We start from the raw sequence: 14207 nt of genomic DNA, 5'->3' as shown, positions 1-14207 counted from the left end.
CATAAAGCGATAGCGAATTCAAACAGCAAATCTATTTTATGTTGATTTAGTGATGAACTCACTGATATGGAGTCCTTAAAACACCATTGAGGTGTAACCTCAGTGAATTTAATGTCTTCATAGGCTCTGAACGGCCGGAGCGGGCAAGTATATGAATCAGTATCATTATACCCATGACTTCATCGCTTCGTCCTGTGATGTTCAACGTATAGGCTGAAGTAATCATATTCTTTGTTTTGCGTCCCCGAGAGCGCGTTTTTAGAGGTTTTTCATTAAAAAACACAGTGTATTTGAATAAATTTTTACCACTTAGCTTTTCTTCCTGCGAATCCATATCTAGAAATGTTGTAAAACTGTCCTCAGGCTGAACACGCCTGCATGCTTGCGGAGGGTCATATTGTAGCGTGGCGAAAAAGAAGTTATAACTGAAACCGAAACAGAAGTTTCTGCTTTTGATTCTTGAATCGGCACCTTATTACATGGACACAGTCAACAAAATCTAAATGTCACATCTGTGATCTACATCTAGGCGTGTAAAATTTTCTGTGTTTTGGAATTGCTTACGCGCGTACCTTTCAAATTTTTGGTCTGCGCAAAGCAAAGGATTCGATTTCTTGGCCTAACTTACAATACCATGCCATACGCGTTGCCTGACTACTATAACTTGACATATACAAATCGCTTTCACTCCTTTGAAAGTAAAGTATAAGAAAACAACAGATATTCGTGAATATTTGCAAAAATTCATTTGTTTTTATACGTAAGGTAAGGTCTGTTATACATTTGAACTAATTTTAGTCACCTTAACATTTTGGCAGAATAGTCAGACCCACCGGATTGGCCCACTTACGATTTCAATTGACTGACGTTTCACACACACACACACACATATATATATATATATATATATATATATATATATATATATATATATATATATATATATATATATATATATATATATATATATATATATATATATATATATATGTGTGTCTGTCTGTCTGTCTGTCTGTCTGTCTGTCTGTCTGTCTGTCTGTCTGTGTCTCTCTGTGTCTGTGTGTGTACATAGATGTATGTTTGTATGTGCGTGTATTTATGTATTTGTTGTTTATTTGTTTATCCTGGCTCCCCTGTGCCCCAGCTAGGAACTGTGCAGTATCCCCGCGGCAGGAGGCCAATAGCCCTCATGACGTCGGGCGAATTGCCACCTTCCCAAGGGCACATAGTCCTATGCTTGGGCTATAATATTAACTACAGTTTGAAATGTGACGTTATTAAACCTATTTCAGTGCCGTATCACCGTTTATGCGCATGGTGCATTAAAATTTCCATAAATAAAATTTCTCCATTCCATTAATTTCTGAGCGTGTGTCTGTAATATCTCGACGTTTAACCCGATATCACCGCTTCATATCAGCATGATCGTCATGTGTGCTGTGCCAGACAATTAGTTATTATCCCGCCGCTGACGCAGCTCAAATGGCACTCATGCTGATACGATGAAAGAACATGTAATATTGGGTAAATGATCTCGAAGAACAACTCGTTGACATGTATGTACCCGCCAAAACCTTAACAGAATATCGTTTTGGTTATATAATAAGAATGTAAAGAAAGTAAAGAAACTTAGTTCTGCAGAATTAGCGTATACATAACGTGCACAGGTTTCCTCCCTAACCTTAATTCGTTTTGTGATTTAATCACCGTGAGATGGCTTTTTAAAGGTCTGATATGATCGTGTCAGATTTCATACGAAACAGTTATGAGGTCAACTAAAGCGTTATAAAACACCGTGCCCGAGACTGTTCGACCCCTCGTTACTGTTACTGGACTCAACATCCACTGGTACCGAAACTTGAGGTACGATGGAACTCCATGGGTTACAGAAATGCGAGTATTTTTACAGTATTATATTGACACCACAAGATGCAGAGCAGGCGTATCTTAATATTGCAAAGTACACAGTCCACAACAGCTAGTGATTCAGAGATATAATCTAAGCGTTTTAATAAATGCAATCATTAGGTTTCTATCTGGCCCTATGACGTAGCATAAATATCATGTAATCGGCGTATTAATCCAAAACATTCCAAATCTTTCAATCTTTTAACATTCAACATTACCGTTGCAATAGAACGATAGAACTCAATGTCCGGCCAATATTCCTGTCTGTGGCGTCACAGCTTTTGTAGTTATTATTTTACGATTTGTCATTCATACAGAGATACTAAAAAATAAACAACGGCAACAGCAACAACAACAACAACAACAACACTGCAGCAGATGCATTGGTAAGTTTCACAGTTCAACGTCCATCATCGTCGTCGCTGCTGATTCAATGGTGAAGGCCGCAACAGCCATTTGCTGTCTGACCACGTTCCATTGGTCTTCATCGTCGTCTTCTATCTTATACATGGCGTCATTTATTCCGGGAAATGCTGATGCCGCGTAGTAGTTGGTACCACTCGGAGCGTACACTATATGTCTAACCAAACACAAAATAATCTATATCAAGTGAAGTTTCCCCACTTTTTAACGAACTTCCATCGGGAAAAAAGCATTTTTATCTCGCTGAAGCGAATTGTTATTCGAATTTAACCGGGTTTCTCAGTAACTGTTCTGTGTCATTTAGACTGATATCCAGCTCCAAATACTGATTACCGATAGCGGATGCTTATAATTCATTCAAAGACTGTGCTGAAAAGCTTTGGTAGTCGATATGTGAGAGTATTCAAGCAAATTCAAGTTACGTAGACAACAAAACTGGCCATCAGGCGCGCAGAAACCTGGTTTGTGTGCCTATAGCTAGATGTAACATGAAATGCATTCACTATAGGAAACTAGTAAAGTTCATTACTGTGCAATTTCCGATTGCTCGCGTTATTACAAAAAATATTAATTCGTGTACTTGATTTCCAAAAGGCGTTTGTTAGGAACTTTGTGTCGACAAGGAAACGATGATTTTAGTCTCAGTAAAATTATCTTTCACGAAGAGCTTAACGTTGAAGGAGTAGGTAAGCATTCTCTGTCAACGAAACGTGTTAGCTTCCTTACCTGAGGAATTTCCTGTTTGGGAGTCCAAGGGGATCTATGAAAGCACGTTCAACGCTCATCAACTGATCATTGATTTGTCGAATTTCCATGGCGCTGGTGAAGAAGGTGTAAACACTATTGTTTAATAAACTCCTTTGTCGATCAACAGTCTACCACCGTCATCACTTCGATACAAACTCACTGGATTAGAAGTTTGCTCGTGTGCGAGACATTCTATGCGTAAATGTTCGTAAAGTTGTCTAAAATAAGTGAGATCATGTCCTATGTTTACTATCGAATGATTCAATGTTTTGCACGAAATTGAAGTCGACACAATCCGAGTCATCTCAGCCACTGAAGTTCTTTCTTGTTTTGTCGACGGGTCGAATGTCCTCCTGCCCTGGTCACTAATTTTGACTGATTAACAAGTGTATCAGATCATCAAAAGTTGTCTTCATGATCCTTGTTAGTGCTTGAAGACAATCCCCGAATGTGTTACCAAACTAATGAATTTGTACGACACAGAACGTGGCAAAATTGATAAGCGCGATACGATATATTCATAATTGCCTATGATGACATTATACTCACTCCGCCAGCTTCATATTATCAATCTTGACATGGAAATTATTTGCAGCTACTTTAAACTTACTCACGGCAGAATCGATAGCATCTAAAATGAAAATACATGCAGACAGTAGTTACGGAAAGACTTCGTGCGATATTTGTTATAATTTTGACAGGTTTGCAATAACGCCCGTTTAAGTTCTTCCAAAATTAAGTGGTTATAAATTAAATGTTAACGGTTAAAACTTCACAAGGTCACCTTAACTGCACTTCATTAAGAAACTGACAATTTTTCTAATACAGCCGATCAGCATCATTTAAAACCGAAAATTGCTCTTCCTTTAGGCATCGCACCCACATATGCACCCACATATGCACCCACATACATATTTGCACGTAAGTATACATAGATACATACATATAGATAGATACATACATAGATACATACATACATAGATACATACATAGACACATACATACATACATACATACATACATACATGCATACATACATACATACATACATACATACATACATACATACATACATACATACATACATACATACATACATACATACATACATACATACATACATACATACATACTGATATACATACTGACATACATGCTGACATACATGCTGACATAAACATACGTAAGAACATCTATGTATGTACGTACGTATGTATGTATGTATGTATGTATGTATGTATGTATGTATGTATGTATGTATGTATGTATGTATGTATGTATGTATGTATGTATGCATGCTTGTATGTGCGTGCGTGCGTGCGTGCGTGCGTGCGTGCGTGCGTGCGTGCGTGCATGCGTGCATGCATGCATGCATGCATGCATGCATGTATGTATGTATGTATGTATGTATGTATGTATGTATGTATGTATGTATGCATCACGGGAGACGTTTTGGTACATACCAAAGTTTATGTTCTTTTTCTTCATATCTGATTCATAGTGGCCCTTCAAATCATGTATGGACGATTCCAACTGTTCGGCGTAATCGTTGCAGTCGAACGGGATGATGACAGAGTCGGCCAAGTCACGCGCGACCTCACCCCACATCTGAGCTATCGCTAGAGACCGTCTGAAAGCAGGGTCCAAGAACGTCTCGAAAAAGTAAAACGTCTCGTAAACAGAATGGTAAAGAGGGTACATCGAGAGTCCAAGTCCCTATAACAAAGAGACAAGTGGGTAGGCAGTAAGAGGCAATGAGTGAGTGGTTTAAGAGGGAAAAAACCAAGAAAACATAGACAGACACAAGCGAGGGTTTGTTGTCAGGAAGTCCACTTGTGACAAACGAAAGCGGACGATTACGTTTCCACATAAGTGTCGACTTCAACATCGATAAGTACTGATTTTTTTCAACTGATTCTTCGATAGACTTTTATTCTTCCCATTCAAATAAACCACACTTTTCGACTTCGTGAACTTAAAAGTTTGGATCAATTTATACATCACCGTTCTTTGACATAGAATATCGTCTTAGAATTGTGTCAAGTCTGCGACGCGAGGCTCGGGATCTTCCTTTATTGGTAGGTGATGATTATCATGGATCGCCTTTTTCACTTGCGTTTCTTTTAAGTATTCATTACATTTCTTTGAGGCACAATGAAAATGAGGGAAAACAGAAACAACAACATCCCAACTATTATTTTAGAAATGGGATTAAATTGTTACCCATTCATGGCTATACGTGAAACCTGCACAGGGTACTCCAATTTGATACGCGAAAGATAAAAAGTCACTGCCTGCTCCCAGGTCATCTATCCTGAAAATGTAAAATGAATCGTAAATTACGTCTACGTTATCTGATATTCTCTTTGAATGAAAAGAGATTGGCTAATATTTTGTTCTGTGCTGGCGATGAGACGTGGGGAAGTAATTAAATATTCTAGTGTAAGGAAAGCATACCTATAGTATAGTATTTGAGTAAAACCCATAGCCCGATTTTATGTTTGATTTCGATTTTATGAAATTTCTGCTGCCGCCGTCTCTCATAGTGGGTGACATTGATACCTTTTCTTTCCTGTTGAAAACTTTTACCAAGTGTGGGAAACTGGCACAGTTTTGCCAAATGATAATCTGTGCATCCACACCCACATCCACACTGGAAACACGTTACCTTGGCAACCCCCTTGCTCCATTCCGCATCAACCAAATATCGTACAGTGATCTTCCCTGTTCTTCTGGTGAGGCAACCTACAATATTCACAAGGCAGTTAATATTAGTATCCTCAAATAGAACAGAGACTCTTCATAATTCTCACACTACTTGTGCGTTAATTACCGTTTGATATAATTTCCACTCAAAGAAATGCTTTACTGCTTTCAAGATGCTATAGGCTACATTATCGCTCAGATCCCAATTTAGAAAATTTATCTGAGAAAACATCGTACCGGAATCTAAGACTTTGGTAATAGTTGACGTATCATACGCTTAGCAAAATGACCTTTGTATAATACCATGCAGCGATATTTGTTGGACACAATAATACCTTTCGGGCGGCACGATAAAGTGTTTTGTACAATAGTGGTGTGGACGTCACTTCTGGCACGTGAGTTCCACCAACAGAGAGATCAACGTTCAGATATGTAACGCTTCTGGCGCCAAGATTCTTTGAAAAGTCCTGTTGGTAATTATTTAGGATGGTTAAAACGAACCCAGTTATAAGAACATGTTCCTATTTATCGTTTTATCAATAATGTCTCACAGAGGATGGACTTCAAAGTGAAGTCGTCTACCAATGATGGAATGATCATCACAGAAAGACAACATTCTGGTAACAACACAATATTTCAAGTATCAACCGACTGACAACTTACCTCAACCCATTCTGTTGACCCAATGAGACCGTATTCTTCAGCTCCCCAGCTACAGAACATTATTGAACGTCTGGGGCGCCAACCTTTCAAATGATATAAGGGCTTGAAATTTGAGGTGAAAGGTGTCAAGATATGACGATCTAGAGCAGACGCAGACATAACATTTCTATACCCTTATCAGCCCAAATAAAGTATGTGACACCCTATGCTATGCTTGGTATACGTGATACATGTAGTTCTTACTCGGTGCCTCCATGGGATCAACCCTTGTTCTTACCTTCTTTGACCAGCTCTCCAAATACTCTACTTAGTTCCAGCATAGAAGCTGTACCGCTGGACGGATCGGCTGCTCCAAATACCCAAGCGTCACGATGATTACCAAGTAAAACATAACGATCTGGGCGGAGAAGAGACGGAGAAGGAGGTACAGACATACAGGGAGGCAAAGATAAACTTTACAAAGACGATAGAAAATGTAATTTCAACGGCATTATCTCTCAAATAATCGACCAAGACATACGAATATTGATAATTAATATTGTCGTCTGAGGTCAATGATAGTGGTATCGTAAGTGAGCGGCGTTTCAGAGGAATTTTGTGTCAACCTCAACGCTGTATTGTGCCTCAAAACACCGGCCTCAAATTTAAAATGTTAACTGCGGTTATCCTACCCGGTTCTACGGCTCCTCTGATAAACCCGATGGCATTGTACGTATTACGTCTTTGGTTGCTGGTATGTATCTCCATTCTAACCTGCCTATGAACACAAAATGAAAACGATCTTTGATAGGAAAACAACTTTCATAATGTCGGTGTCAGAGATCCAGCGTTTAATGAAATCATTACTGTACGTTTTTTTTAATAAACAGCTAGATCCAATGAAGAGGCCCTTCAGAGGAATCGTCTATAAGAAAAGGTTGCAGGGCTCACCTGTTTGTGCCGATGAAACCAGGGCCAATATTGTATTCAATGTCAAGATCTCCTTTCCAGTCTGCCGGAATGTTGTAGGTATTTCTGAGTTCCCTTCAAAAATAGAGAACAGGAAAATTTTGCCTTTCAACGGCGATAGCTAGGAGGTATATACAAAAGCACAGTTGGTGGGCAAAGGTCACAGTGGAAGAGGTTGAATGGAATATCTGAAAAAAGAAAACACTTCTAAATCAGTGTTTGTGAACACTTTTGTTATACTTGACATTGTTACTTGCAGGTTCAGTAAAGCAGCAGCAGCCACAAGAACAACAATAGCAACATAAAATAAAGTCCACATGACCACAGAGATATGGCATGGAACGTGACTTTAACACTTATTGGGCACAAAATACCTGAGAAACATTTTCGCATCACCGTAGCCGATTGGATGGACTGGAATTGTTGGTAATGGGGAGTCTTCGACCGAAGTCCGATAGGCATAATCTGAAGAGAAACAGGAGAAATGCACAAGATACTTCCACGCTATAACACCTACCTACTTCCTACCTACCTACCTACCTACCTACCTACCTACCTACCTACCTACCTACCCATCCACCTACCTACGTAGATCCACCTTCCTTTCTTCCTTCAAACCTTCCTTCTAAACCCTCTTACTTCAAACTCTCTGGAATAATCAACTCCTACCTTTTCTGGATATCCTGGAGTCAAAGGATCGCCTTTATGGTCACTGACATGCAAATTGCCACGCTGGGCTCCAGTATCAGGCAACCACCACGAATGTGGGTACACACTAGTTGCATTCTTACTACCATAATCAGCGGGGTCCGAATACAGGATTAAACCGATAGCCCCATGGTGCTCAGCGTGTTTGGCCTGTAAGAAGGGAAAGCCATCGACATAAAATAACACCAAAATAGCGTCAGTGAGGCTTTCAGAAGTACCCGCAAACGTTGGCTGAAACTAGATTGTCACCATGGTGCTGAATGCAAACCAAACTTCATATTATCTATACGAAATAATACACCAGTGATGATTTTTACTTCATTTTAAGTTTGCCCTTCACGTCATCTGCCTTGTATACTTACCACTTTTATCACTCAGGTAAAACGAAATTTAAAATAATGCCTTTTTGTGCAGATTCTTTCATACTTTGTTTTTTCCCGTGTGACCAATAAAACTTTGTCAATTGTGTTTTTGTGCACCATTGACCAGCTGCGTTAAATTTGAGGCTAACACATGATCCGCTACTGCTGCAGACTGATTGACTATCTCGTCACAACAACCGTCAACACTTCAGCACATCAAATACCGTTGTGTAGATATACTTTTATTCCAACTTTAAAACGATGATTCCCAACGACAAATTCCGCCATCCTTAGGCTATGACAAAGTGGATAAACTGAAAGGATTAGTATTTACATTTTCTTCCAATTCTTACCTTATTTCCTCGAAATATCTTTCCATATCTCGCTATTAGGATCTTCCCCGTTAAGTTTAAATCAGGAGCAATTTCAGCCAGTTTATCGAAATCTACATCTCTCGCGTAATTCACATACACCAAGTCTCCCTGTAAGAAATTCGTCTTGTGTTGACAGCTACATTTCAATGCAGTGTTAATGGCTTCACAACGCTAACTTTATTGACAAAATAAGGTTTAGAGGTGTCCTCGGTCATTACATTCTATTCACCCTTTCTCTCCGAGGACAAATCTGCGGTCAAGAAACCCTCCGTACTTTCGGTACAGTAAGTTTGGGGCTACCATACAGAAACTACAGGCTGGTTCAAGACTTATTACCAACATGAGACAGACACCAAAAACTAAGCAAAGAGGAAGGAAACTAGAACGTCTCTAAATCTGATTTTAATATTCCATAAAAATGTATGGAAGCTAAAACACGACTCTTTATACCCCTACACAAGCGATCTGATTGACACAGTTTGCGGTGAACGGCAGAGAAGATTGTGACTTCATTGTCAAAGAAAGCGAACATCGATTTCATCATTTAAAGGAAATGGAAACAAGAAATACTAGACCACATGTAATCATCGACGTTGGAATTCTGCTATTTGCAGACTTGCATAGAATGGTAAGCATGACACAATTTTAATATAATTACAATTTCCTTACTGTAACATTGCCGGTTCCCGAATATGCATTAAATGGGTTGACGATGTCCGGACTGTCTTCTCCTGGTCTCAGACCCTGTTCTTTGACAGCACAGGTAAAGTTAACCCCGCCCTCCTCGTCAAGCAGCTGAACCTGAATGCAATGACATGAAAAACTCATAACAATTTTTTTCCAATATAAAACTAGCAATATTTGTTCATGTATAGACGCAGAATAATTGATATTAATATACTTCATTAGACGAGGTTGGTTACAAGTGTATATGTGTACAACAAATTTGATTGTGGAATTTCACCAAAAATTTGGCTCTACTATACATTGGGGTGTCTATGAAAAAACTATGAACAATGTTTTCCGATATAAAACTAGCAATATCTGTGCAATCTTCGATGTTGGATGATTGACATAAAAGTTACTTGATTACACAGCAAGAAAACTACAAGCAGATTTCAGTATATGCCTGTAACAATGTCTGATCAGTACCTGTAGCAGTCCCTAAGAAAAAACCTGTTACAGGACCTGTAAATTGGTCAGATACTAGGGGTGTATGAACAGGTCTGTATCAGGCCTCGTATTACAGGAATGTATAAAGTGATGTAATTTCTGAGTGTATCCAGTGCTGAGACCACATGACTGAAATGGTTGTGTAAAAACAATGGTGTGTTGAATTTACAGGGCCTGTTACAGGGTCTGTAATTTGCAAGATTTCAGGGGTGTATATTTTCAGAAAAATGGGCTAATTTTGTTGACAGAAATCAATACATGCATAATCGTTTGCACATTAATACAAATATTGACCCTGTTACAGGTCTGTATTTACATTGCTGTGTACATCCGTGTAAATACAGTGCTGAGACAGGCAGAAATTCAGACCCTGTCAAAGGTCCGTGTCCACAACACTGTACACGGTCCTGTCCCCACAGCCCTGGATACAGACATCAGCCCCTGTCATAGAAAAGGGACGTTCAGCTGACACAGACCTGTACCAGAGGGTTATGTTAGGGCCTGTACATGGCCTCTCACAGGGGTATTTTTTTTTGCTGTGCGGAATAGCCAGTGCATGTGTGTACAAAAACATTAATTGTGGAATTTCATCGAAAATCACACACGCTTGATCCACCGTACATAGTAGTCTATGAAAAAACTACGAACATTTTTTGTATAAAACTAGCGATGTTCGTGCATTTACAGACGTTTGATAATTTATATAAACGTATTGGATTAGGATAGGGTGGCTACAAGTGCAATTGTGTTCAAGAAATTTGATTTGGGAATTTCACCGAAAATATTGATTCGCTATACATGCATGGCTGTCGATAAGCAACTATAAAATAATATTATAATACTAAACTAAATAAATATGTGCTTTTATAAGGGCACTGTCAGCATTGTTACAGTTGAAAATTGAATTCAAGTCTGAAGTAGAATTTATTTGTCAACAAAAACTATAGTAATTACACATGTATGGGCTTTGTTGACAAGCAGAATACTTGACATGCTTACACGCTGTGGGGAGTTGGATAGGAAGCAGCATTTGATACACAGAAAAGACAACTAAATGTATGACCAAAAGTTACAGCAAATAAATGTCCCTTTTCTCTTCACTTGTAAAAAGGCAGCCAATTTATCATTCGAAGGTTATACACACATTTCAAAGTTTTGGGTTTCAAGCGTTGGTCATATTTTAGAAAGGGGCATCAATAGGAAGGTCACATTAATTTTTAGAATTGATCATGGGAGGTCACATTTTACATTTATGGACCACCCTCACTTTCCTCCCGCCAACTCCCTGATAATAATTGAAGGCTCACTTAGTACATCGTTATTTCCATTTCAGCCACGACGGTGTTATCTTCGGAGTAGACGGCTTTTCAACGATGGTTATTTATGTCTCTTGGTGATTTTGGAGTATAACTTTCAGATTTCTGAACATTCATTAAGACGGTTCGGTAATTCGTTTCCCGGTGGAATGGCCGAGATAACTTTTTGGCCCTCAAAGACACAATATCTCTAGAGTGTGTGGATGGATGGTATCATAACATTACCCCGAGTCCTTTACCACCCAGACATGTCCCATCCATCAGTATGAATTGGGGTCATGACTAGGGTAAGAGTGAGTTTCAAATGGTTAAAATGTAAATGGTGTAACTCTCCTACGTAACAACATGCACAAACAGCGGTGATTGTAGTGAAATGTGTCCCAGGTCCCTTATTTCTTTTACAATCCGTCTTTTCTTACCAAATTGTCAGCCTCCGGATATGACAGCAATACGTCATACGAATATATCTTGGCCGAATCGAGTCCTTGTTCAAGCCATTGGTCACGGACATATTCGGCATTGGTCAGGTCTGCCGGAGTCCCAGCCAGATGTGGCGTTGAAGTCAGCCTCCTGTAACGACGATGGAAGGTTACATTATTGTTTTCTATAAATCTCCCCCCACCAGTGACAGTTTTGGCTTACACCAAGCTTTTCAATGCCAGATGAAATATTTACCCCCAAAGCGAAAGTCTATCCCATTCAGATGTCGCGCGATCCGAATGCGCTACATGAAAAGGCGCCAGTTGTGTCGCTTCTTTGGAAAATTAAAATCGAGGTGGCAGAGATGATCTTTAGTCGGGAAACTTCTTATTTCCAGTCATATCAAACAACTTTTGGTGAAAACGATCAAATTCTTCTGGATTCAAATGATCGTTGTTGCGGAATTTCCCTGCAGAGGACATTACGTACAGGTCGAATATTAAAATCAAAGCGTCTTAGCCAGGACAACTGTTACTGGTTTCGATTGCTGTCGGCCAATATCTTAGATTTAGTTCAACTTTTTTATATGTTTTCGGACAATAATTTGTAGCTTTGTAGGTATAATGGAATCGAATTCGTATACTGTGTGTACGTACAACTGTCTACCCATACTTTCAACCTGACTTACTGAAATTCTCTGCCAAATTTAAAGAAATATTGTAAACGTTATTGCAGCTAACGTATACATCACACTTGGCTATTGCTGTGCACGCCTCCAAATTGAAAAAAACTAAAATTTTGTGCAAACTTTCTGTATTGAAAAAGATAAAGAGCGGTCAACGCGAAAAAGTGATAATTAGAAAATATTAACGGAGATTTGAAATTCAAATGGCAGCAATCCCTGTGTTAACTCTATGGGGAAAATTAGATTTTCGACTTTCACAAAAATAAAACGGTGAAAACTTTAACTTAAGGTAATATGCGCCTCGAAAGTGAAGACTTAAGCTTAAACTTTTGCTCAAACTTTCCTCAAGTAATCCTTCAACTATGTTCTCTCAAAACAATCAAGAATAAAAATCGGGGGTCACCGCGCAAATTTTAGTACTAGAGAAACAAATTACCAAAATTTTACCGATATTTGAAATTCACCATTCCTGTGTTACATGTAACTCTATTGAAATAATAAAATTTCCGAAAAACCAAGATGATAAAATTTTCCTTACATTAAGTGGGGAGTTTTTTTTGCGCCGATGTTTTGCAGAAAAGAGTTTGAGTAAAAGGAGTATTTGTGTCACACAAACGTTGCTCCATTTTTTTTTATCAACGGTTAGGTCTTTTAAAGTCCCGACCTTTGATAGAAAGTGTCAAACTTAACTTGTTTTATGAGCTATTCAAGTCATTTAAATAAAGCTCGACAGAAAACAGAAGAGTGTGGACTTTTAAGCGAACCATAATTTTCACTAAAGGAATTCATCAGAAAGCATACCGCAAATACTCCTTAATGTTGTCTGCTTTCATTTTGGCGACCAGTTTCCCAAAGATGCAATCTGCATCGGGCTCCTCGCAGGCTGCTCCGCAACTTGGTTTGTCATGGGGTTGCGATGTTTCCTTGGGTGTTTTCGATATGGCAAAATGCCCGATAAGTATACCAATAGTAAACCCTACGAGCAACACGACGCCGAGAGTTACGCCAAGGAACGTACGGTTCAGCTTGACTGCGGAGTTACGCCCGTCACCCATGTTGCCGCAATCGCTAGATTACGATTAATACTTGCGATGATGCAAAGAAAAGCACGTTAAACAGGCAAGACGGTGTACAGGACTGCAAATAACTGTGTTGAAGAAAGCAGTGGCCTTGTCCAATGTTATACGATCACGTGTTTCAAAATGACGTATCACATGGTTGGGTTATGTGACATATTCAAAAGTGAATGTTTATATTCACTGACCGTTGTTTGTCTTGTATTCGACGACTTAAAAAGTCCAGTTAACATTTTTCCTGATGTTGTCATTGTACTTCGACTCAAATGCTAGTATCGAAACCCATTTTACTTTAATCAAAAAGTGTATACGTCACCTTTCGTACATTATGGTGTCACCAAAACACGTTTTTATTATATCACTATCACATGTTTGGCTTGCCTCTGTCCGCCGCTTCATGGCAAGTCAATGGCCATGCAAAGTAGGCCGACAGTCGTTTATCGTAACCGGCCATCACTTGCCCCCAAGCTTGGTACAGCAACTTTCATGATAAGCCACATGCCGGACAAAAAGCGATAGCGACTTCAAACAGCAAAACTATTTTATGTTGATTTAGCGATGAACTCACAGATATGAGGAGTAACCTCAGTGAATTTAATGTCTTCATAGGCTCTGAACGACCGGAGCGGGCTTGAAATATGAATCAGTATCATATACCCTTGACCGTATCGCTTCATCCTATGAAGTTCAACGTACAG

General features: G+C 39.1%; 2 protein-coding genes across 2 annotated transcripts; both read right to left on the bottom strand.

Moving 5' to 3' along the window:
- Positions 1–1481: 1481 nt before the first annotated feature.
- LOC139149741 (putative N-acetylated-alpha-linked acidic dipeptidase) lies at positions 1482–7892 on the bottom strand. Its single transcript, XM_070721690.1, has 12 exons — positions 7770–7892; positions 7378–7470; positions 7119–7204; positions 6725–6844; positions 6448–6530; positions 6120–6251; positions 5747–5823; positions 5302–5392; positions 4542–4794; positions 3628–3709; positions 3058–3150; positions 1482–2488 (listed from the first exon to the last, which is right to left on the bottom strand). The coding sequence occupies exons 1-12, from the start codon at positions 7778–7780 to the stop codon at positions 2302–2304; spliced, it is 1308 nt and encodes a 435-aa protein (XP_070577791.1). The 5' UTR covers positions 7781–7892; the 3' UTR covers positions 1482–2301.
- A 115-nt stretch (positions 7893–8007) lies between these two features.
- Positions 8008–13773, bottom strand: LOC139150641 (N-acetylated-alpha-linked acidic dipeptidase 2-like). The gene is made up of 5 exons (XM_070723076.1): positions 13235–13773; positions 11748–11898; positions 9509–9640; positions 8819–8947; positions 8008–8253 (listed from the first exon to the last, which is right to left on the bottom strand). The coding sequence occupies exons 1-5, from the start codon at positions 13486–13488 to the stop codon at positions 8008–8010; spliced, it is 912 nt and encodes a 303-aa protein (XP_070579177.1). The 5' UTR covers positions 13489–13773.
- Between the last annotated feature and the right edge of the window lie 434 nt (positions 13774–14207).

This window comes from Ptychodera flava, chromosome 14 (assembly GCF_041260155.1).
Source record: "Ptychodera flava strain L36383 chromosome 14, AS_Pfla_20210202, whole genome shotgun sequence".
Taxonomy (NCBI): Eukaryota; Metazoa; Hemichordata; class Enteropneusta; family Ptychoderidae; genus Ptychodera; species Ptychodera flava.
Note: the sequence above shows the minus strand (reverse complement) of the source record. Positions and strands in the feature narration are given on the sequence as shown.